The sequence below is a fragment of the Pempheris klunzingeri genome, chromosome 19, assembly GCF_042242105.1.
Source record: "Pempheris klunzingeri isolate RE-2024b chromosome 19, fPemKlu1.hap1, whole genome shotgun sequence".
NCBI classification, from domain to species: domain Eukaryota; kingdom Metazoa; phylum Chordata; class Actinopteri; order Acropomatiformes; family Pempheridae; genus Pempheris; species Pempheris klunzingeri.
Genome location: NC_092030.1, coordinates 10,134,498 through 10,160,166, shown reverse-complemented (window position 1 = coordinate 10,160,166; position 25,669 = coordinate 10,134,498). Strand labels below are relative to the sequence as shown.

Here is a 25,669-nt window from a genome sequence, read left to right as displayed (position 1 = left end):
AAACAGCAGTGCGACTAGTTCCAATAAATATTGTGGGCAGCCCAACTGGTTAATATTGGCGTGGACAGGAAGCTGGCAGCGCTTCAGGCTGCAGCACTTCCTCCTCCTGTCTTTCCCCTGTGTAAGATGTGTCATTTTGTTATAGTTGCTGTTGTAAGTTGTGACGGTTGAATTTTATCTAGATTGCGCATATGTGACTTGAAATGATTCGTGACTGAATATGGGTTAGGGAGTAAAGGGATAATGGCCCCTTCCCTACTTCTTACACACCCATTTTCCAACTCGGCCTTCATTTTGATCTAGACTATACACCTGTAAAGTTTGGACTGTATCTTGCATGGTTGTGAAGCTATAACAGTGACATACGAAACACACACAGATTCAGAAGGTGTAAACAATACCAGCCGACACTGTCTCAGCTGGTAAATATTAATATATAATATTGTTTTAGAGCTATCCTAAGCTGATCTGGAGGTCGGTATCAGGGTGAATTTAGTGTGTGAATGTAAAAACTGCTAGTTCAGTTTTGACCCTGAGGGAAGCAAAACACAGATTTGCTTAACTCTAATGCTATTTTTAGCAAAGAGCAGTGTCCAAAACATTCAGATAGCAGCCTCACATCTTTAGACGGTGCAGACTGCCACTTTCACATATTAAAAATGACAAATGGCAGCAGGAGCAGATCAGCCATCACCAACTGATTAGTTCCATGAGTAAGATGCTAACAGGCAAAAATTAAACTTTGTTGCCATCTGATAAGTTCTCTCTGCAAGACAGTGTCTGTACTCATCAAAGATCATTGGTGAGGGATACCTCCACTCTGTAACATCACTGTACGATCCTAAGTAGATTGAGGTGGGTTTTTTTTCAACATGATAGCCCAAACTGAAAAAATAAGACCCAAGTCGCAGCAAATAAATCTGAATTATCCTTTAATGGATTACACATGGTCTTGGTCTTTAAATCCCTCATGAATGCTTTGAGGTAAAAATATATGCAAGATTGATAATAATTGAGTTTACGTTCACATAAAAACACCCAAACTGCACCAAGTTTAATAAAATCAGGGAGTGTAGCTTTCACTGTGGCCTCATCACGCTCTAAATACACATTACTAGAAAACAGGAAGTACTGATTCACGTGGCCATGTCAAACTAAACTGCTGCTCACACAAGTCACGAGTAATTTCCTCCCATCAGTATCTGTATTATAGAAACTTTCCCAACAGGTTTGCATAAGTGTTAAAATAGCCACGGATCAAAACACACTAAGTGTACAAAATGCACACGTGAAAGTAGGTAGAGGTTTTTTCAAGTGTGTGTGTGTGTGTATGTGTCTGTGTGTGTATGTCCTGTTATTTGGTCCATTAGCTTAGCAGTTCCAGGTAGGTGACAGGAACTTTGCCCTTTTCGTTCCCCCGTTCTCCAATCAACCAATCTGGGTCCATTCCTGGCATGGTGTATACAGTAATGAGCTGGAAAAACAAAAAAACAGAACAGCAAAGCACATTTTCAGACAAATTTGGCATCTAATCTTTTACCAAAATGAAAATATTTAAAAAAGAAAATAAAGAAGCAAACAATTCTTGTGGTTGTTTCTTGAAGGGAAACAGGAGAGCAATTCACTGCACACTGTGTGGTGGCATTTGCATAATCTCTGCCCTTCAACTAAAGACTCTGCACTCTGGCGTGCGTTTTGGAATTTTTCAGACCTCATGGTTTGGTCTGCCTCTTCCCCATTCTCCTCTCCTTCCTTGTCTGTCTACATCCTCTGATAAAGGTCTGTACAGTCATTTCTGAAGGTGTGATCAGACCAAGCCAAAAAGCTGACATGACAAGAAATAGAGTGGGCTGGGTCACAAGCATTAACTCCATGAGGCAACATGGCTAAGTGGCTCATAGCATAATTTCACAAGGTGATAGTTAGATACAAATTTGTCAAACACTTAATTGCCATTACCTTCTGTTATTGTCTTTCTATTCAGTTCCCTCCTCCTCTGCTTCTATTAATTGCAGAAAAAAGGATTTTCCATTTTTCCTGAGTTGGCGGTGATTTGAATTATGCGAGATGCAAGCGAGGCAGGATCATTTTACGTCAACAATCAAAAAGGTGTCACCCCATTCTGTTGCAGCTAGTAATGGAACTTGGAATGTTTTACTGCTTTCACATTGATAAGCCTTTACATCTTTATGTGGTGCAGATTTAAATGCAGGCACAGTCTTTTGCTTAGGTTAATGGCTAATTCGTACTGATAATGTGATTAACATAAAAAAAGTAAAAAGCCCTTCATTTTCTGTTACCTGTAGCCATCACATAGCAACAGGAACATTTGCGATTTATACGCAGTCTCTGATTTAGACAGGACTACTGTAGAGGAGCAGTTCCATACTTTGACTCCATAAATGACACATTTTCTATGGAACTGCTCAACATTACTTTACTTAACACCAAGCAGTTAGCTTGCTCATACCATAGAGCTGTGGTGGGTTGCTTATAAAGTGGCCTCTGGGTCCAAGCTAGTGTCAGCTGTTCTGCCATTGGTTTCTATAGTTGACCAGTAGGTGGGTATCTGTTCCGAATGACACAGGCAGCATGGCCAAGAGGCTCATAACATAATTTCACAGAAGTTATACAACTTCTGTCAATGCCCTTCTATTCACCGACAACCATTCAGCTTCCCTTATCCTCTGCTTCTTGTATTATCTTTCTGCCATTGTTATTTCCTTGCTAACACCAGCTCTGGTAGTATGAAGATGTGGATTATACAAGCAAAGATGGTGGTTAAACTGCTTAACATTCCTTAGCTTGTCTAACTTTGAGTACCACCAAGCAGTTAGCTTTTAATTAGGGACTGTGAGTGTGAGTGGTTGTCTGTCTCTATGTGTTGGCCCTATGATTGACTGGTGACCAGTCCAGGGTGTACACCGCCTCTTGCCCAACGTTAGCTCCTTGAAACTGAATATAATATTATGAAATTGAAATGAGTTGCACTCAAAATTCAACAATATATTTATATAGCGCCAATTCATACCGTTATCTCAAGACACTTAACATAAAGAGCAGGTCTAGACCAAACTCTTAATTAAGAGAGAGACCCAACGATTCAGGAATTCAAAGGATAAAATCCAAATTTTATTTTCAAAGTCAAAATTTAAAGACACCTGCGTCATAAAAAATGAGTCACCAAACTAATCTGTGACATCTGGGTGACTATATCCACATCCTGTATACATACAGTCAATGATTATGCACAGCACCAATGAGCAGCAGCAGGTTACTTGTAAAGTAAGAATGCTTTATATAATATAAAGTTTAATTGTTCATTTATATCAGTCAGCCAATCAGACGCCTCCCTGATGGTATTGCATGATGGATAAATATCTGCCTGTATTTCTCAGCACTGAGGACACCATTAATTTCGAAGGGGAGTAAGCATAATATGCTTTTCATCTGTTGCACTAAGTTTCCTTGGTTGAACACTGTAATAAGAATAAGAGTAAGAATAAACTTCAAACACAAAGTAAAATATAATTATATATTTATATATTTATATTTTACTTTGTGTTTGAAATTTATTCTTATTCTTATTCTTTTGGAGCTGTGTGTAACAAAAAGCAATTTCCCCCTGGGGATTATTAAAGTAATTCTGATTCTGATTCTGATTCTGACTCATCGTTGCCAGTTTCTTTGTGCTTCTTCAAAAAGAGCTTGAACAGCACATCTTGATGTGATCCTACAAAATCCCTGACTTTGTGTAAGTGTACCTAGAAGAATCAGTGTTGGTTTGAAGGCAAAGGGTGGTCACACCAAATATTGATTTGATTTAGATTTTTCTTCTGTTCGCCCACTTTGCATTTTGTAAATTGAGAAAAATAAACAATTAAATTTGATATTTTTTGAAGCATTCTTACTCTGCATTGCATTAAAAAACTGAATTTTAAAGCTCCGGGTATCATTGGATAATCCTAACTTACTGTGCAAAAGTTTTAGGCAGGTGTGAAGAAATGCTGTAGTTATTTCAGTTGAACGATTCAAATTCAAACAGTGGAAGATGTTTCTGCTCATAGTTACTTTGTATATATACAGTAGTAAGCTACTCCCAACACCTGGAAACACACTTGCTGTTTTGAAGCCTCAAGTTTGGCACATCAGTCCACCATGGGTGATAGGACTGTGGCTACATACACACCTTATGGTATGTAACTGCTTCTTGTTTGTGAGCAGAAGGTCAGACATTGTTCTTTGTTTAAGAGAAATGTTTGTGTGTTGGGTAACTTAGAATATCATACTGTACCTCATCAGCTAGGAGGGAAAGCTCGCTGGCATCATGGGCGTCATAGTCATAGAGGACCTTGGCCTTTCTAGTACCTGTGACAGGAAGCTCCATAGCCAGCATGCTGGGCCTTTGGCTGGAGGAGGAGGAGACTACGGCCCCAGGAGATGATGGTCCAGACAGGAAAGCAGAGGAGACTGGTTTGGGGCAGACCGTAGCAGATGACTGGGGGGCACATCTGCGTGAAAATCAGAAGAGAAATTAAGCATTTGGCCATGGTCATCCTGTGGTCCTGCTGTCAGAACGGGTTCCTCCTGGCCAAGTGAAAACAGATTTGGAAGCTTGATTCTGTGGTATTTAATTCATTTATCATTTGACTGTACCTGAACTCCTGTATTTTTAGTTTGATGCATCTTCTATATTTGGTTATATTTTTTGCATTTGTTTAATTCTTGTTTACTTCTTGTCTTCATATCTTGTCTTGTTAGATTTTAAAACAAATATGAATTTAATGTCTTCTGAATCATGATTGATGAGAGCTTGAGCTAGAAAGACACAATATTGTTAGTTATGAGACTACAGTCATGCTACTGTAGCAGCACTGTGATGCTGTACTGGGGCACGGCAGTGCTCTGAGCTAAATGCTATTATCAACATGCCAACATGGTAATATTTAGCATATGTTAAATTCAAATTAGTTTTAGTATCACGATTCATATCTTTAAATTAAATGTAAAATGTGTTTAAAATTAGAAAAAAATCATGACAAAAGGCCAGTTTTAGGTTAATTATATAAGCAAATACATGCTGACTAAAGTACAACATTCTGCCAAGTATTTGTTGTGCACACACAAATTGTGCATATTAGCCCTACAACGAAAAAAAAATGTCCCTACCAAAGTTAAAACCAGACCTATGCCCTGGACTACTGATATGAATCACATTTAGGATGAATCCAACATGGCATACTGTCAGTCCTGAAATGACCACCAACAATAATTCCAACTGGTGAATTGTGGGATACACCAAACTTTGAATAGCCTTCAGAGTGGTATTAGGAGAAGTGTGGATTAAAAGCAACATGGTGGCATTTTTCAGTTGATTCTGGTTTCTGTAGGTACAAGTTGCCTTCAAGTGCAAAATAAGAAGTCTGGTGACAGGGACAGAGCAGCATCATTTGTTCATGCATACACTGTGACTTAGTCATTAAATGAAAGACCTCCTGAGCAACATGAAGAAAGGGTCGACACTAAAATCTGCTCTTTTTGTCACTTGCTTTTTTATATGTTTTATATTCTACAGTGTCCTTGGGTCTCTTGAAATCCAAGCTATTATTGTTGTGCAACACTTACCAACAATTGTATTGATTAATATGACTTACTGTGAGGTCCACCTTGATTGGGGCACCACCTCGTTAAACAAGGTGAAGATAGCCAATTGAACTGATTCAGTCTCATAAAATAAGTTTGGTATAATGATTAATAATTAACTAATAATTACAATCAAAGTTACCAAAGTCTTGTACAACATCACAGAGGACAGCATGTGAATGAAAACATTTATTAAAACACAGTTAACTAAACAGTAACTAAATATGATGACCTAACCAATATTAGAGTGTGCATGTGTGAAAGGGTGTGTACATGTGAATATGTAAAAGAAGGCAAGATGGGGGACTGCAAAAGGTTGGAGAACCCAATGGAGAACCAAATGTTGAAACTGTCTGCTGCTCAGAACCCTAGAGAAAGATAAAGGCCCAAGCCTGTGTATTGGCTTTGTCTCTCAGAAGGCCAATACATTCACAAGGTTAAACCATTGCTTGTCCATGTATACAGTTAGGTGATGCTATTTATGTGCCTAGTTAGAGTTAGTTACCAGTCCTCAAAAAGGGAAGAGGGTGCTACTTTCTTAGCTGGCAAATCAGTTGATGAGCCAGACTGGAAGAAAGTTGTGGTTCTTTGTCCTTGCTGTCCTGGTTGCAGGCTGGAGGAATCCGGTCGCTCCTTTGTTCCTTGATAGTTATATAGCTCAGCGCTAACTTACTGGTGTGCCTTTGTTGCTTTGAAGATCAGCTGACAAACTGTCATACCTGCTGGTGCTGAGACACTTGGTTCAGGCAGGACTTTGTGTCGCTCCCATGAAAAAGGCATGAGGCTGGAGCTGGAGGAGAAAGCTGCAGGCCTGGCACAGGACCCTCAGGGGTCCTGTTCACATGAGAAAGGTGCAGGTGCAAGAAGGAGGGTCATAAAGGGCAGGTGATGCCTCGGACAGATCCACCGGACTGATTGGCCTCATCGACTGCTAGACTCTTTATTAGATTGTTTGTTCGCTTACACTTGTTTATTTCAGTGAACTTTGTAAAGCACTATGAGACACTCTGTTGTGATATTGGGCTATACAAATAAATTGAATTGAATTGAATTGAAAAGAGAAAAATGGTAGTAGGGGAACTCTCCTTATATTGACCTGAAGCTGTAGGGGTCATGTGCCACACATTGACCAATAGTGGCTAGAAAGCTGGGTCCAGGGATGCGTTTTGTTTCCTAGAGTCCTCAGGTTTTCACACCTATGTGCTGAGTTCAGAGAGGGAGCTCTTTGTTCAAATGACAAACAAACACGTAATTCTCACCATTCAGTGGAGCCCAACATTGTTATCATATAAAGTCACTGGAACCAGTGTGATGGAACACTAATGTTGGATCAAGCACCACTTTAACTCAGACAGCAGCAGTGGTAAAACCACAATGATTTGTGAGAGCATCTCTAGTCTCTATGCAAGATGGATGATATGATCATCTTGGATTTAAGATTTGTTGTTTGGGCAGATGGGGTGCTTATATTTACCCACTTCATTCTGGGGGTTCATCTAAAAAGGCAGCACATGGTTTATCTCATAATAGAATTGCATTTGACAATTAAATGGTGTAAGAATATTAAGCACTTCCAGCTGTGTGCCAAAACCGGCACTGACACAGTATTGTGTGATTAACTCTGAGCCAAAAACCTCAAGTGTAAGATACGCAACTTTTTAAAATAAATGTCATTCTTAAAAACGTAATTTATCATTTAAGAACGTCCCATCCTAGTCTAACAGTCGTACAAATGTCACAGCAGTGAATACTCACCTGCTGAGCTCCCTCTGAAGGTCGTGCATGTAGTGATGACACTGAGCATAGTAAGTGGCCTGAGCCTCAGCAAAATCCTGCAAACAACGCAGGTGGTTGAGCTGAAGGGACAAAGTAAAAAGACTAGTTAAGTGGAGTCGAACAAGAACAATAACAATAACAATGCTTTATTATTGTCGCATTATCAAGAAATTGTGAAATAATTATTAACAGGGTTACTTCATGAACTGCTGTAGCTGCAAGTGTTAGCTGGCAAGGTAACAGCTAACACTCTCTAGCAAGCCCAGAACATGCAGGTGCTTCTCAATTACAAAATGTCTATTTTCTCTGTGCTGTGCTGACCTCTCCGTCAGGTGTTTTGTACTTAGGATTCTATACATTTATTTAGGGTATTTTCCCCCCATGATTCTCCCTCGTTCATCACCTGCCTTTTTCATCTCCCATCCACACTATAGATATCTTCCCATTCTATCAGTGTAAAACAAATCTACAAATCGACAACACTTGACTACAAATATCGCCTTCTTTTCTTGTTCACAGACTAAACTTGTTAATTGACCTGTATTCAGTGTTTTGTTTTTCTCATGTGTACTGTTAATGTTCCGTCTTTGTGTTGTCTAAATTTACACAATTTCATTTAACGCGAGTTAAATGGGACAATAAGTTTAGACAGTTGTTTCAAAAGATGACATTGCACCATCAACTTTTGTCACACAACTTTCAGTTTGTATTTTCCTCTAATCTGGTTGGGTGGGTTATAATTAAATGTGATTGGCAGCAAATTGCATTGGCCATTCACATACAGTTCTCAAGGTTGGTTACTATCTTGCACATCACAATATTCTTCATACTGCGAACAAAAATGTTTAATTTTCATATTCATTCATATTTCATATTTTATAGTTTTCTTTTATTTAAATTTTTATTTCATTCCAAACAAAACATTTTTAATGTTATATTTATTTGTCAATTTCCTATTTTACATTTCTGATAAATTGTCTGTATTTGTATAGCGCCTTTCTAGTAATTTCAACTACTCAAAGCACTTTTACATTCTCATTCACACATCATTCATACAGGGATCGAACCAGTGACCTTCCAATTGATGGATGACCCACTCTACCTCTGAGCCACAGCCCCCCTTGAGCTATACTTCTTGACTTGCAGTACTTGAATACAATTATATACTGTATATTTTCAGTTTTTCATAACTTTATTTCTATATTTTCTACCGATTATGTTTATTGTTGCACCAATATACAAAGGCAAATTGCTTATAGTGAAGACCTACTACAGCAACAAACCTGATTCAGATTCTAATGAGTTAGAGAAAAGCTCATGAGGTCATCCTTTTGGACAAACAATACAAACATCCTTTTGGACAAACAAAGTGTGGTGCACTCACATGTGTGCTGCTGATGCCTTCGAGTAGCAGTCTGGTGACCTCAGCTTGTCGGTCGAACTCTGTCTGAGCGATGCGAAGTTCATGCTCTGCCTGCAAGTGGACATGAAAGGCAGAAGGAAGGAAAAATACATACAGTAATGTTTTTCATGAAGTATTCAGACACCACAGATAGCCACAGACAATGGCCAGTAGTGAAGGTACTTACCTTGTCCACTTCCTCACTCAGCAGCTGAGAGAATCAGCATAAGAACAAAGAAAGACAGTCATGAACCATTCTCAGACTCAAACATCAAACTATGTTGGCAATATCAAGAACTAAAGTATAATCAACTGTATGTCTGTGCTTCAATTTAGCCGATGTGAATCTATGAGGGAAAATGGCAGGGTAAACCGATTTGTTGAATCTTAATTCAGAAAAAATGCTGGATCTGCAAAAAGTGGGTTTAGTAAGTCAGTTTATGTTATTATGACAAGTGAATTAGATTGAATAAACTGTTTTTGACTGGGTGATCCAGAGCTGATGCCTGAAAACTGGCCTGAGATCAGAGGTTATTAGCAAGTTGACCTGCCATTAGGATGGTTTGATTCAGGGTAATTAAGTTAATAGAAATGTAATTAATACAATTCAACTGAACTTTTGTATATGATTAATTAATATTATTTTATCTTCCTGGCCTGGTGAATGTACTCAATCTAGCAGTGTGGGGATATCAAGACCAAGAATGACAGCATAGGGTGCTAAAGCCACTGGCAAGAGAAAAGCTTGGCCACCTACAGTCACATAAACCTCAGCCATGGGATAATCTCTCATATCACCATAAACACAGTTTATCTTAGCCGTAGCATCACTCTGTGCACCAAGCTTGACAGAACCACAGACTGGCAGTTTCCCGTGTTCAAGAGGGCTACCTCATTTTGACCATTCACTAGTACAGGTGCTGTTTGTACAGGCTCATACCTGAGGCTGGGAGAGTGAGTAAGCCATCCCTTTTATGTTCAGTTCCCAGACCCAGAGTAGTGGCTGGGCAGGTATACCGAGTGTGTCGGTATACCTATAGGTATACCTATAATCTGGTTGCACTGATAACACGACATCTGGCTTTGTACCTGAATATGCATTAATTTATCATGATATTAGCTATTCGGTCCCTGTATAACCAAACCGTGTCTGCATTCTCGGCACAAAGTCAAGCACGTTCTCAGTGGGTGTTGGACTCCATGAAGGCTGTCCCTTATCACCGATCCTGTTAGTGATTTTCACTGGATCTCAAGGCGCAGCCGAAGTGAGGAGAGTGTCCGGTTTGGGGACCTCAGAATTGCATCTCTGCTTTATGCAGATGAGTGTGAAGCGGTTGAGATGTGGGTCAGCACCTCCAAGTCTGAGGCCATGGTTCTCTGCTGGAAAAAGTTGGATTGCCCCCTCTGGGTTGGGAGTGAGTTGCTGCCCCAAGTGGGGGAGTTTAAGTATCTTGGGGTTTTGTTCATGAGTGAGGGTAAAATGGAGCGCGAGATGGACAAATATAGGTGCGGGCACTGTACCATCTGTTGTGGTGAAGAGGGAGCTGAGCCAGAAGGCGAAGATCTTGATTTACCCGTCAGTCTACATTCCAACCCTCACCTATGGTCATGACCTCTGGGTAATGACCGAAAGAATGAGATCATGGACACAAGCGGCCGAAATGAGTTCAATTCGAAAAGAGGGGGTCAGAGTAGAGCCACTGCTCCTTCACATCAAAAGGAACCAGTTGATGTGGTAGTGCCCTGCTTGACCTGTTGCCACCGCGACCTACCCCCAGATAAGCGGAAGATAATGGATGGATAGATGGACTGTTCATGAGCACATAAGCACTTCGCGCTTTACCTGTGAGCAGCGGAACTAATCGGACAGCCCACTCCTCTCTGGGCCAACAGCAGACCTGGGCCATCCGCTCAAACGTAGTCAGAAAGTGTTCAATGTCATCGTCTGCAGTGAGTAGGAGTAATTTGGGATCTCTGGGTGCAAATGGTTCCTGTCTGGGCAAAAAAACAGTGCTGCCCCATCAGACAAGGTCCCTTGTCAGGTTCACCCCTATCCTTACTTTGTCATCATCCCGTCTGACGTCATCTTGGTCCTGCTGTTACTCCTCTCTGATTTCTTCCACTGGCTTGAATCAGCTGAAACTGGTGTTGCATAATTCTCCACCTTTGCTTTTGCTGCGTTGTTCCCTTTTCCATTTGCTGGTCTCTTGCTGCTTGAGACTGTATAAATGATTGGACCAGGCCTGCCAGTTCATCCAGTCTATCCCCAGGCTTGCCTCCTGCTTTAGGCCCTGTATCACCCACAGCACCTGTTTCACCATCACCTGATTCCTCATTAAAATCATTCTTTTTTCCACCTCTTATCATCTTAGCTTCCTCTCTGCACCTCCAAGCCCACACTTCTGAAACCACAAAACCAGAGCTCCTCTAGCTTGGCTCTCTCCCTCAGCTCTCCTCTGGACCTCTGAAGGTCCAGCTCTGCACTTCATCTCACCGTGACCCCTGAGAGTCCAGTTACAGGCCTGTATAACCTCATTGTAATGGTATGGAACCACTGGTCTCCATTACAAAAAGGTATGAGGCGTCCAGACCCCTCAGGTCATCTGGTGCAGGTCTACTCAGCGTTACCAGAATCACAACTAAGCAAGGTGAAGCAGCCTTTAGTTTCTATGTTCCCCACCTATGGAGCAAGCTTCCTGAACACCTAATATCTGCTAAAACTGTCAGCGCATTTAAATCAGGCCTTAAAACATTACTGTGGCTATCCAATAATAGAGCTACATAACTTCGTTTAACTTTTAACTATTGATACACCTGCTTTTATCTTTTACATGCAATTTAATGTTTCTGTGTCTTGTTTTTATTGTGTGTCCCTGCAAAGCACTTTGAATTGCCTTGTGTCTGAAAGGTGCTATACAAATACATTTACCTTGCCTTGCCTTACTGTGTCTAAAACATAAATTCTGATACATATTTTCATCAGTTTAACTGGTATGCTTTTAATGCTAAAGAGATATTGTTTGGGTTTTAATAGAATCTTTAACAAGTCTGCACCAATGAGTGAGCCACTCGACTATTTTATTGTTTCCTTAATATCTGTTTAGTTTATTATGAACTGCTGCCCCATTACATACTAAACATTAATTTAGGTTATTTTGTTGAAATTTTATTATTGTGAACTTTGATCACACACATTTTTTGAGTCTGTTTGTTTGACAACTGCTGTTGGCCACCAGCCTGAACTGAAGCGCCTTCCTGTGTTAATGTGTAATTAAGAGAAAATGTTTTTACTATTATATAGACTTTACATTCTGTACAAGAATATTAGTGTAAACTTTTTTGAAACTGAATGTATAAAAAATACTTAATTTTGTACTTTTATTCTTGTCTTATATTTTCTGTGCATTTGGGCTTTTGTAATTTCTCAGACAATGTGAGTTACACATAAGTCTCAAATCAAGTAAGAAAGTGGGATAAGTAATACATGAAGATGTTAAAGCATTAAATTGCTGTATATGTACAGTTAAACATTGCGTCATAGTCAACAGTGTGTCAATATCCATGGATACGATTTCCTTTTGCCCATCACTTCAAAACATACCATTTACATGTCATTTTCTGGCAACATAAATATTGGATTTTCCCCTCAAGTACTTTTCAAGTACCTTTTCCCTAATGTTGTTTTACAAAAACAACAAGATGGAAGTCATCATGAGGATGAGGAATGACAAGGATCTAATTTACTGTTGCTGACAGGTGATTGTATGTACAACCTTCCTCTGTACTGATACAGTGGGATCTGATGCCATATCCCAGCCACTCTGCAGCTGGTTCAGTTACAGAACCAAACATAAAAGCACGCACTGAAAGTCAACAAGCCTTGTTTTAACTCTACAGAGCTGTTTGGCAGGAGGGCTATTATATATTATATATATATTATATATTTATTTCTATTATACTTTATTTTAGCACAATTTTGAGATACTTGTACTTAGGTTTTTCCATTTTCTGCTCTTTTATTCTCCTCCATTTTTTTGCTATTTTGCAGATAAGAATTTTACATTAAGAAATGACAATTTTTTGAATGATTTACTGACTCAACAGCTCTACTTCTACATAAACATTAATGCATTTTTAATAATAATTAATTAATACAGTTACACTCAGTGACAATTTTTCTGCGTAATGAATAGTTTTAATTTTGAAATGTTTAAGTACATTAACTGGGTAAAGATTTTGAATTTTTACATGTTGTATTGCTACTTTGTTGACACAGCTGAGGCTACAAAGTACAGAAAAAGAAAATCATAGCAGTACTGTATTATCAATTTTTTCTGTATCTTTAATGTTTAAATATTTTAGTAGTAAACAATGTAGTGGCCAAATGCTCTACAACATGATTATATTTGCTAAAATGCTAAATATATGACTTTTGTGAACATTACTAGACTATGACTGATAAAATGTATACTGTACATCGTTCCAATATTTTTTTCTGAGTTCTTTCCTCAGCAATTAGTGATATATGTCTGATTTAGCTGCTATCCTGCAGTACGCACAGCTATATCTGAGACATTAGCTAACATTAGCCACCATAAGCCACTGATCATACCACACCAAGTAAGGCTGTAGCAGCAAACTCTACTGTATTGAGCAATGTTAAAAAAAAAATTCAAATTTTTAATTTCTGTGAGAAAGAACCATTTGTTTTTTCAAAAGCCTAGTCTAGCTTAAACATTTTTGTTGTTCTACTGGTATCCATGGGCTGAATGTCACATAAAAGCCAGTCTACTAAATATTCTTGTAACATATGCCTGCAAGCATTTTAGCTTAGCTCCTGCTCAGTGACATAGATGCACATGTGCGATTTGTTCTACTTCAGACTCTTACCGCTGATGCACTGGCAGAAAGAACATAATTTCGAGGCCTGGTCTCCTGAAAATCAGGTGCAGCCTACAAACAAGAGCATGGAGGAGGAAACAAGTTGGCAAAATCATGCAGTTAAAATCATAGTCAGTTAGCAGAAAAACAAAAAAGGCAAAGGCATACCATCATAAAGAAAACAGTTCAGAAGCAATACATTTAGAGCAAGTTCAAAGCAGAGGGTAATGTAGATAGTTGCTGGTGGTGGTGTGTAATAAACTGGCTGGAAACTATCTAGAAGATTACAGGGTAATCCAAAGTAATCTATGAACTTTATTGACCAGCCTGTACCACATCACTGTGAATAATTTACTGATTAAATAGTTGGAGTCAAATTGCAATATCACGTTGATATATTCACTCCCTCTTTCGTTGTTTCATGTTTACCATTTAGAAATACGTTTTTATTAGCCTATTTATGGTTTATGTGAACTGTACTGAATGGTGCAGGTTTAATTCAAGATTACTTATTAACTGTACATATAGATAATCTGGATAGATCAATGTGGCAACCTTTGCTGCATGGCTAACCTGTATGGTCATGATAAGTGTCACAAGCCCAACAATTGACAAATCAGCTTAATGGTAAAACAGAGTCATCATTTCTTTATGTCAATTCTTTTTTTTTTTTTAACAAAACATGTATCCACTATGAATTCAAACTGAATTTCTCAGTTGCCTTCTTACTAAGAGTAATGGAGTCTGGAGTGGTCTATTTTCTGGAGTGGCTATTTCACACAGATTTTAGTGTATGTTTTTTTCTTTGAGCTCTTATGGTTTAAAGTGAGCAGGGCACAGTTGGAACAAGGTGATGCACCAATCAGGACTACATTATATTATTAAACAATTTGAAAGCCCAGAGTTAACAGAGCCAGATCATAGCCAGTGTCATGATACCAGTGTTCTAGGATCACCAATATTTGGCTCAGTAAAGCCAGGTCACCAAAAGAGAGCCAGACTAAGTTCAACGTGCTTCGTGATGAAGGCCCCTGGTCTTGTCTAATGATATTTAATTTCTATGAAGTCCTGTTGATTGTGTCATTCTGACCAATAACATTTCAACAAAGTATGTAATCAGTCCTCTACTGTACCCAAGTAGTAATTAAGTAAGGATTATAATTCTCTATCTGTACACGTTTTTTAACAAACATGTGTACCAGTAAAGTACAGAATGTAGTGTGCTACTCCATCATCTCCCTGTGACCCCTTAGTATCAAAGTATGATGGCTTTAGACAAAGAGCCTTGTAGTCAGCGTTAGGCGTTAAGCAGCTTATGTTATTGAGGTCCAGATATATGCAACAGGCATGCAATCACTGATGACATGGCTGCTAGCAGAGCATCTGAAAAGCTTTTAAAAAACTTAATGGGGTTGTTTGGTTAGTGCAGCCATGCCATCTGAGGAAGCAACTAACTTGGTGCACTACAAAAGGAACACATTTACTGGAAGAGTCATTCTAAAGAAAACTATGCCTTATGACCTGACATGGAAAAGTCAAAACTGTGTGTCTCTTGCTATTCCACAACATGCTGTACTTCTTTGAGCTTTTTCAGTCTTATAATGTACAGTTGTGGTAGTGGCCACTGACAAGGTACAACACACCTGCTGTATTTATTATTTTACTAAGCTGTGATGCAAAAGTCTCTTACTGCAATCATATTTTCACTACTGTAAAGCTGTAGTCATCTATGTTTAGCCACCAGGGGACAGAAAGTATCAAATTTGCTGGCAGATATACAGCCACCTTCACATTCAATGTTTGTAAAGTGTGTGGTTAACTAGCCTGTTTGTAAGAGATTGCAAATGTCCACATCCAGGACTTACAGGGCATTATCATATACATGTATAATATTCAATATTCACTCTCCTTTTAGCTCTGTAGTCTGTTACAGTGTTGTAAGTACTGTTCAAGATCTAATTTCTTCGCTAGTGAATCAATATGTTTGTTAAGTGTTTATCTGAGCAGGTAGTGGACTTATCAGAGTTGGCTGTATATATCATTTTATTCTACATCTAGGGTTTTTTACTTTATGTTATTCTATTCTAAATTATTTGAATACGTCCATGTATGCCATGTATCCCCAAATGTTGAGCTTTTAATGTGAAGGTGAAAACCATGCTATGCATCCCCAGATGCAAATTCAAAAATTACACTACGGAATTATTTCATGGGTGTACATGTTTATGTGCATATACACATAGATAACTGTATATACAGTGTGTTTTGTTTTATTTGCTATTTTTTATTGTCTATTTTATGTTGTTTCTTTATAAATGTAATTATTTGTCTATGCGTGTCTAGCATGAAAAGGACTACAAATTATGGCATTATTAGCGACTGAGATAATGAAATTATGAGAACATAGAGATTCAACACCGACTTTAAAAAGGCAACTTAATGAACAGTCTAAGATAGAAATTCAGATTTTAGAACATCTAAAAAAAAGTCTAACATAAATGCAGCAGAAACTGGCACCAGCTTCAGCAACTAATCCACCTTGTACCAGAGAATCCTGGAAAAAGTGAACTACATTTATATGACTGCTGTTAAACTGCAGTAAATATCTCTCATCAGCCTTGTTTCCAACAGCAACAGGGAGCGGTTTCCATTTAGAAACCTCTGATAAAGCCACTGTACAATACCTGCTCAGCGCTAAACAGAAGACAGACACAGTTAACAACTAGCTGGTGAACAAAATGGATTTAGCAGGAAGAAAAGAGTGTGAATATTTGATTTGCATTCATTAGATGTACACTCAACACCACTCAAAATGAATGCTAATGTTGTTTTGTGCCTGCTGGATGTGCAAATAGGCAACACCATGACAACATGCTCACAGCAGCAACTTATTGGTTGTAGGTTAAGAAGTGGGTGTCATATAAAGTAAAAGTGTAGGTTATAATGCCACCACCTGGCTATTCTGTATAATTACTGTTGTAAATTGGAAGATATTTCCAATCTATCTACACAGTTTAGCTGATGTGGGTCTCATGGTTAATGTGATCCAAATATTGTTACAGAGGACAAGAGAAAGAGAAACAGGAGAAAGAAAAAAAATAACAACAGCAGCAACAACAGTGACAATGTGAAATTTCATCTCACCGCTGCTTTAGCTTCTGCCTGCTTGGCTTTTTTCAGGCGTGCTTTGCAGATGTCAAGATCCAGTCGTCGATTCTCCAGCAGCCGCCTCTCTTTCTTTAGAGGACAAGAGGGATCCAATCAAAAACCAAGGATCTGCTGCAAGGAAAAGGCCTTACAACACTAGGATCCTATTAAACCTATTTACAACAAGGCAACTACGTCTGTGTAATAAGGTGCACAACTGTTAACAAATGTCCACAGCAACATACTCCTCTGCACTTAGGTGGTGTTAGTACAAACACAATTAAAGTGCAGAGGACTTATAGAGGGGAATGGGTAAATCAGTTAGACTTACTGATATAGTCCTCCAGTCTCCTTCAAGGAAGTTGCGTAGAGGAGTGAGGAAAATGGCAGCTGAGGTATGGAGGAACTCGCGCTCGGCTGCTCCCAGTCTCTTCTGGTACTCTCCCACTGTGACCAGTGTACTGCCTGTTGGCACGATACACAAATACACACATGCCCACGTGAATTACACACACTGCCAATCTATCTGGCTGAAAATGTCACTTTGTTGGTCACTCAGAATGACAAACAGCTGAATAACATCAACAGCTGAAACTTCAGATACCAGAGCCTGGAGTTAGAGTCACTGTCAACTGCTAATGCTGCATATAAACCTATGCTTAAGGATGCTAATGCTACAGAGGAAATGGGTCCTTGGACTGAAACATTATACAACTGGAAGAATGCTTAGAGGCATTTAGACATCGTGCTAGAGAAAAAATATCATTTGATGGTATTCTGAAAGCTGAGCTGTGCTGAGGGCAAAGCTGATGGCACGTCACTGAAATTAGACGTAAATTCAAGAAAAGAGGGAAAGTATAAGGTGTAATTTAAATCATAATATTTTGTGGCAAAGGAGCTTGTGGATATTTTCAGTGTTAGGAAAAAGGTGGAGACTAGATCTAGTGTTCTGAGGTATGCAGCCGTGTGTGTGTAGTCAGGTACATTTGTGTGTGTGTGTGTCTGAGTCCAGAGATTTTCATGTGGTCATTAATGGTTGGTAAATGAATCGCCATTGCCTCTGTAGTATCAAAGTTTAAAATAATGAAAACATTAATCTGGTCTTGAACACACCACTTTAAGGCCCAAATTGACCAGCTCTTGAGGCATGCACCATGCTGTTCTTAGCTTTTCAGAGTATATGCGAGTTTACATTTGTGGACTGTTCTATCAACTATTTAATTAATATTTCTAATAGAAAGGAATCTGCTTCAGGAAAGCACCCCCTGCACTACTCCATCAGCTGCAAAAATATCATTTTCATGAACAGCTCCACTGACCGTATGGTGTCCCCGGACCAAATTCATTGGCAGCTTCCAGCATGTACTGGCCCAGCAGCTCTGCGTTGGTTGTCCTGGAGGGAAGCTTCTTATCCAGCTTGTCATATATAAACCCCTCTATTCGAGCACCTGGGTGCCAGGTGATAAAGAGATCTTTGATTAATGGCCCACTCTGAATCAAACAGAAAACAACTGAACTGAAAACAAGATGTTCACCTGTTTTCATTTCACAAATCATCAGTTTCAAAAATGGCAATTGCAAGAACTTTAGTATGAACATCTAATGATGTTGAATTGAAATGGGTAGCATGGTGATGCAGTGTCACAAGGCGGCACCGTCACCTCACAGCAAGAAGGTTCCAGGTTCAATGCTAACAATTATTTGAAACTTATCTAATACCAGTCATGAAGCATTGGCTGTATACAATCAAACAAGTGATTCCAGGGGTCTCCCTGCATGGAAGGCCATTAGTAATTCAACACCTGTTTGTATCTACACTGTATTGTTCAAACTGTGAATGACAAACTGGAGTTGTACTGTAGGTATGTATATGTGATACTATATATATCATCTCTACTCATAAATGTTGAGGACAGTGACTCTCTTTACACAGCACTCTTGGAAATGACTTACCAGTGTGGTCAACTGGAGCATGGAGGGTTAAAAAATAAACAGATCAAGTGTTAGACATCACTATCAAGATCCATTCTACTGTTCTATCCATTCTGAGTCTATTACAAAGTAATGAAAGATTAAAAATATGATTCTGATGAGATGAATGAGGATTTCAAAATGTTTTTGCTACCTGTTTATTTGAAATATATGTAGAACAATAACTGGAGTGCCGGATATCATATTTTGCCTTCTGGGTAATGCATTTAATTTCTTTCCCAATCAATTTGTATTAGACAAATGTTAGATAAATCCAATTACATGAATTGTCTTTTGATATGCTTTTGACTTGATCAATTATACTTTTGTCTCACTAAAATGTCATTTATTTCTAGAACTCCTTATGGAGTGATGACTGGTTGAGATGTAGCTTCAGCAGTAGTTTAGGAAGTCACATGTCTTTCACACCCGTTTTTCTTCTCTTACTTGGGTTGGGCTGCAGGAGCACCTCTGTTTGCCTTAAGATCTTTTCAGTCCAGTTCTTAGTGTCATCAGCCCGAGTGATCAAGTTCTCCAAGTGAGGATCCAGCTCCGTTCTCTCAGCCTGGCCCAGCTTCTCCTCTGTGAACTGGAAGACAAAGTCAGCATCCTGAGTGTACAATGCAGGCACACGATCACAGCTAACAAGATATACTGTAAAATGTAATTTTTTAAATTTTCATTACATTAACATGCATACATAAAAATACATACATACATACATATACATTTGAATAAATCTCAGACTCATCAGACCAGAGTACAGATTTCTACTGGTCTAATGTCTATTACTTTCTCTTCTTCGTGTCGTTCTTCCTGAGTAGTGGCTTCTTTGCTGTGATGAAGACCTGATTCATGCAGTCTCCTCTGAATAGTTGATGTTGAGATGTGTCTGCTACTTGAACTCTCTGAAGCATTTATATGGGCTCTAATCTGAGGTGCTGTTAATTTGCTCTAATGAATGTATCCTCTGCAGCAGAGGTAACTCTTGGTCTTCCTTTCCTGGGTCAAGTCCTCATGAGTGCCAGTTTCATCATAGGGTTTGATGGTTTTCATGACTGTAGTTGAGGATACATTTAAGTTCTTGACGTTTTCCAGACTGACTGACCTTCATGTCTTAGAGTAATGATGGACTGTCGTTTCTCTTTACTTAGCTGAGTGGTTCTTACCATAATATGGATTACAACAGTAGTGGAATAGGGCTGTTCACTGTACAGAACTGTGAACCGACCCTACCTCTGCACAACACAGCTGGTGATCTCAGACACATTAAGAAGGCAAGAAATTCCACAAATTAACTCCTGACAAGACGCATGTGTTAACTGAAAACCATCCAGGTGACGACCTCATGAAGCTGAATGAGAGAATACCAAGAGTGTGCAAAGCTGTCAAAGCAAATGTTGGCTACTTTGAAGAATCTAAGATATAAAACATAATTCCTTCATAGTTTTCATGTCTTCAATATTAATCTACTAGATAGATGATAGTAGATAGATGATAGATCAATGAGAGGATGAAACTTTCGGATTCGTGTGTGGATGTAAGTCTGGTTCTACCAACTATGCACAGCTCGTAATTCAAAAGGAATGATTACATTGGGCCTTTTTTGAAGGGGATTTGGTGCCAAGTTTTATCCAATATATAGAATTGGCAGGTAACGAGGCAGGTATGCATGTATAACATGAGATCTATTATTCAGTGCTTTTACTGCCCGTTCCGTCGTCGTTCCGTCCTGCTGAAGACTTGAAGGATAGCAAGGAGTCTGCTGGTGTCACATGGGTGTTAGCCTGCAATCGACCACAGCCATCAATAATGGATCGTGGCATGACAAACCTTTTTCGGCTTACTGCGCTGGCCACGCACTTCAAAACACACGACAAAATATACCTGATTTCATCTTCATAATTCTGACTTAAAACACCGTAATCTTTGAATAAAGCGCGCACCGTGTCCCACGGCTATTTTTCATCCTGCTGCGGAGTGATGGTAAATGAATCCACGTATTAAGCACAGGCTGCTCGGTCCACTGCAGCTTACCTGCACTGCTCGGGTGAAGAAGACCCCTGCATCAGAAGCCAGTCTTTTAACGTTGAAATCCATGGCGCCGTGCTGGGCTCGGCTGAGCACACAAACAGGGCTGTTTGTTTCTCTGCAGAGGGAATCCTCCGGATCAGCTGAGATGATGTAGAAGCAGACGCAGGAGCTGTAATCCGCTTCACGGACAATCGGAAATCTGCACTTCGCCCTGCGTTTAAAGAGACAACAGCACCAGGCTGCATGTCATGAGACACCAGGTTCTGACATCCTGAGGAATCTGAGTCCATTCCTCATGGACAACAGCCTCCAGCTCTCTAATGTTCTTGGGTTTGTTTGCTGCAACCACCTTCTTCATATCCCTCCAAAGCTTTTCTATGGGATTCAAGTAAGGCAAGGCCTTCAGTGTTTAGTGTGCTCCTTACTGTAGAAACTGAAACCTCAGTGCCTGCTTCCACCAAGTCTTGCTGCAGGTCACTCAAGGGTTTTTGGCCTACTGCCTCCTCAGAAATCTGGTGGCAGTCGTTGATAACTTCCCCTTTCTGCCACGTCCAGGTAGTGCAGCCAGTGTTCCTTTAGCTTTGAACTTGTGAACTATGCTTCCAACAGCATCTCTAGGAACATTCAGAGCCTTTGCTGTCTTTTTGTATAATTTTTCCTGTTAGTGCAAAACAATGATCTCCTCTCTTAACTGTTTAGACAATTCTCTTGACTTACCCATATTTCTAACATGCAACCAAACATCACTGTGAACAAACCTCTAGCCAGTCTGAGTATGTGATGTGTTCTATCTCAAGCAGTCATGATGCTACTAATCAAGGGGCTCATTAGTTGCATCAGGTCTGCTTGAGACAACAGCTGATTTGCAAATGAGTCTCTTATGAGGGATTCTATTCAGGAGGTTGATTGATTTTGACACATCAATAGTCATTAAAAGTGGCATTTTAGGTGTTTAGTTGTGCTAAGCCATTTCAGTTGTTCTTGTTTAAACTGTTCAACACAGCAGAAAGTTTGCAATTTTTTCCAAAACAGCTTATGTGCAATAGGGGTTGAATAATTTTGAATGTAACTATATAGTATACATGAACACTAAGTGTAATTTATTGAGCCAAGCATATGTTTAAGAACATATGATACACAATTATATTTATCAATAAAGCCAGATGAACCCAATCAGTTGGTTAAACTTCAAATCTGCCTTAAGGACATAAAGTCCTGGATGAGCAGCAACTTTCTGCTGCTAAATTCAGATAGAACTGAAGTTATTTTGCTTGGCCCCAGACACCTCAGAGACAGCTTTTCCACTACCATAACTGCTCTGGACGGCATTACTCTGGCCTCCAGCTCCACTGTGAGGAATCTGGGAGTCTTATTTGATCAAGATTTGTCCTTTAACTCCCACATTAAACAGATTTCTAGAACTGCCTTTTTCCATCTACGTAATATTGCTAAAATCAGGCCCATCATATCCACTGATGATGCAGAAAAATTGGTCCATGCATTTGTCACTTCTAGGTTGGATTATTGTAACTCATTATTATCAGGCTGCCCCAATAAGTCGTTAAAGACTCTCCAGCTGGTCCAGAATGCTGCTGCTCGTGTTCTGACAAGAACTAAAAGAAGAGACCACATTTCTCCTGTACTGGCTTCTCTTCATTGGCTTCCAGTAAAATCTAGAATAGAGTTTAAAATCCTTCTCCTCACCTACAAGGCTCTTAAGGGTCAGGCTCCATCATACCTTAAAGAGCTTATAGTTCTGTACTACCCCACTAGAGCACTGCGCTCCCAGAATGCAGGCCTACTGGTGGTTCCTAAAGTCTCCAAAAGTAGTTCAGGAGGCAGAGCTTTCAGCTATCAGGCTCCTCTCTTGTGGAACCTCCTTCCAGTTTGGGTTCGGGGGGCAGACACCCTCTCTACATTTAAGAGTAGACTAAAAACCTTCCTTTTTGACACAGCATATATTTAAGGGCTGGCTCAGGCCTTAGACCAGCCCCTAGTTATGCTGCTATAGGCTCAGACTGCCGGGGGACTCCTATGGTGCACTGAGCTCCTCTATTCTCTATCCTCCTCTTCCTCTCCATCGTTATGTCTCATGTCAGTCAAATGTCTGCCTCTAACTTGCTATCTTCCCCGGAGCGTTTCTGTGCTTTCTCATCTCTCAGGTTCCTGTGGATCCTGTGGATCCTGGTCCTGGCCCTGCTGATGTGGTTCTCTGGTTCCTGTGGGTCCTGGTCCCGGTCCCGCTGATGTGGTTCTCTGGTTCCTGTGGATCCTGGTCCTGGTTCTGCTGATGTGGTTCCTTGGTTCCTATGGATCCTGGTCCTGGTCTCGCTGATGTGGTTCTCCACCAGCCAATGGATGTGCGTCTGTCCAAGGCTACAGCCTGTCCATCCTTGGGAGCTGGATCTCTCCTTCACTGTGGTGCTCCCGGAGGTTTCTCTTTTCCCACTGGGTTTTTCGAGTTTTGCCTTCCCGAAGAAGGAGGGTCATAAAGGGCAGGTGATGCCTCGGACTGATCCACCGGACTGATCCATTGGCCTCATCGACTGCTGGACTCTTTATTAGATTGTTTGTTCGCTTACACTTGTTTATTTCAGTGAACTTTGTAAAGCACTATGAGACACTCTGTTGTGATATTGGGCTATACAAATAAAATTGAATTGAATTGAAATTGAAAGTATACAGTGAGGCCACTCTGTCAGGCAAGCAGGCAGATCTTGGTTTTAGATTATAATAATTTATTAACCTCTTCAAGAGAGTTGAGAGTTAAGTTTGAGAGTATAGCAAGTTCTAGAGGTCGAGCCACATCTAAAATACATACTGAATTTTACTCAAATTGCAGTAGGCCCACAAAGTTCTCCTGTTATATCAAGAATGATGGTATATGAATCGCTGCTCACTCAATGTTTTGCCTACCGAACAAATAAAGGGGGCTGAAATCTAGCAGAGGGGAGGCCACTTGTATCTCTGATAGAGGTGGTCTCGTGTAGGTGTGGCTCACTCAGATTTTGTACCTAGAGGAAATGACCACATCGTGCTTGGAGATGTGCTTTCATCATATTGAAGAGTTCAAGGCTCACCAGTGGTTCTTTAATTAGTTATTGCTGTGAAATATCCTGTAGTGAGAAGAGAAAAGAACACAAGATTCACATTTTTTACAACTCCATCTTTATTGCTTATTCATACCTTTACATACCTGTTGCTATTTAGATCAGGAAAACTGGAATTCCATTATGTTAGATCAAATATTCCTCACTCCATTTTGGATTACATTTATCAGCAGTTACAAAAGAAATCAATAACAGAGTGTCAAGAGATATCAGAAACATTCTGAAATGAAGTAGATGAAATCTGAAACAGTCTGTGACACAGCAGTTCTCCTGAAGCAGTATTTTTTTTTTCTTTTTTTTTTTTAGCACATACATCATTATAAATAATTAAACTCCAACAGTAGCTACCTGCCGTTATCGACATCCATGGGGTTTTCCCCTTTAGACATTATTTCTTCCTGGATAGCATAAATTGAAACATTCATTGACTTCAAATTAGAGATAACAGGTGATCAAGAGAGAAGCTCACACCTCTAAAAAGTCACAAGAGATTTTGTTTTGATCATATGTGAAAGTGTGGTAAATCGTCTTCATATCCACACATATGAATTGCAGACAGAAAATAACTAGGCTTCTCATCTTACACCACTGCCAGCTGGAACATTCATTTCCATTATGACTGTCAAAAAGCCATATAAAGAGTAGTACAAATAAGATTCCCATAAATCACACAAAGGAAAACTGTACATGAGAACCAGGAGATCAAGCCAGTGGCAAAACCACAACTGATTAAATAGCTTAAAAAACACCAATTAGGCATCACTCTTCAACATAGTCTTTAACTGTATTCATGTAGGAGACTCTGAATGACAAGCTGTACAGAGGCTGATACTTGGAATCAGCTCGAGCTACACACACCGTGGTGCCAATATGCTACAGATCACAAACCACTGTGCAAGATTCCTGACCTGCTTCATCCAAACCATCGCATTTTGCAGTTGGAGGAGAAAACTTTTTGAATGTTAATCTGCATAATGACAGGTAATGTATGTTTCTTCACTGGCATGAATTTTAAAGCCCACACAGTCCCTGAAAGCTCCCTGGTTGGAGAGCAATGAATGGTATTCATATGAATGAAAGCTTCTCAGTCCAACCCACAATCCAAATCCTGTTATCAGAGTCAGCATGGCGTTCAGTACTGTAGGCCAAGTGAGTCTTTGATAACTGCTTAAATGGCAATCAGGTCATTCATTAAAGTGAAACTAAATTAAAATGGCAATAATGCCAATCTGAGAATTAAACCAAGGTGGGAACATTGAGTAGCACTGGCCTAAAAACGGAATTTAAGTACATAACATACATAATTAGACAACATAAATTAAACTGTGCTTATGTGTTGTGCATTGACAGAAATTTAAATCTGCAACAAATTTGACAATTCATCAATGCTTCTTTTCTCTGTTCAATCATCATTCATCATTGTAAATTGAATATCTTCTGGGCTGTTGGCAGGTCAAAACAATTAATCAATAGTTAGCGTTTTTAATTTCCAATCAATAAATAAAATAATTGTTAGGCGAGGCCCTCGCCATCAAAGAAAAATATAATGAAATTACGAAATCAGTAGAACCTTTCAATTTTCATCTTTTTTCTACTAAATTATTTTGTCACTCACTGAAATCATAAGGCAAGTAGGCTTAAATAAGAAACCTGCCTAATTTGATTCATATTACTGTAAATCTATTTACGCGTACAAATGAGTGTC

The 25,669-nt window shown here is 39.5% G+C and overlaps 1 protein-coding gene across 1 annotated transcript; it reads right to left on the bottom strand.

The window, feature by feature from the left end:
• Positions 1-843: 843 nt before the first annotated feature.
• Positions 844-21,002, bottom strand: LOC139218658 (endophilin-B2-like). The gene is made up of 11 exons (XM_070850310.1): positions 20,858-21,002; positions 19,268-19,409; positions 18,169-18,297; positions 17,181-17,314; positions 16,847-16,939; positions 13,712-13,774; positions 9,009-9,032; positions 8,804-8,893; positions 7,399-7,499; positions 4,295-4,511; positions 844-1,474 (listed from the first exon to the last, which is right to left on the bottom strand). The coding sequence occupies exons 1-11, from the start codon at positions 20,918-20,920 to the stop codon at positions 1,367-1,369; spliced, it is 1,164 nt and encodes a 387-aa protein (XP_070706411.1). The 5' UTR covers positions 20,921-21,002; the 3' UTR covers positions 844-1,366.
• Positions 21,003-25,669: the final 4,667 nt, after the last annotated feature.

Bases quoted from the DNA above. Each gene is read 5' to 3' on its own strand.
- LOC139218658 (XM_070850310.1), bottom strand. From the start codon at position 20,920: ATGGATTTCAACGTTAAAAGACTGGCTTCTGATGCAGGGGTCTTCTTC. The intron at 18,298-19,267 runs GTAAGAGAAGAA...CCTGGCACCCAG, and splicing joins GCTCCTGCAGCCCAACCCAA to GTGCTCGAATAGAGGGGTTT. The intron at 1,475-4,294 runs GTACAGTATGAT...TTGTTTTTCCAG, and splicing joins TTTCCCTCCTAGCTGATGAG to CTCATTACTGTATACACCAT.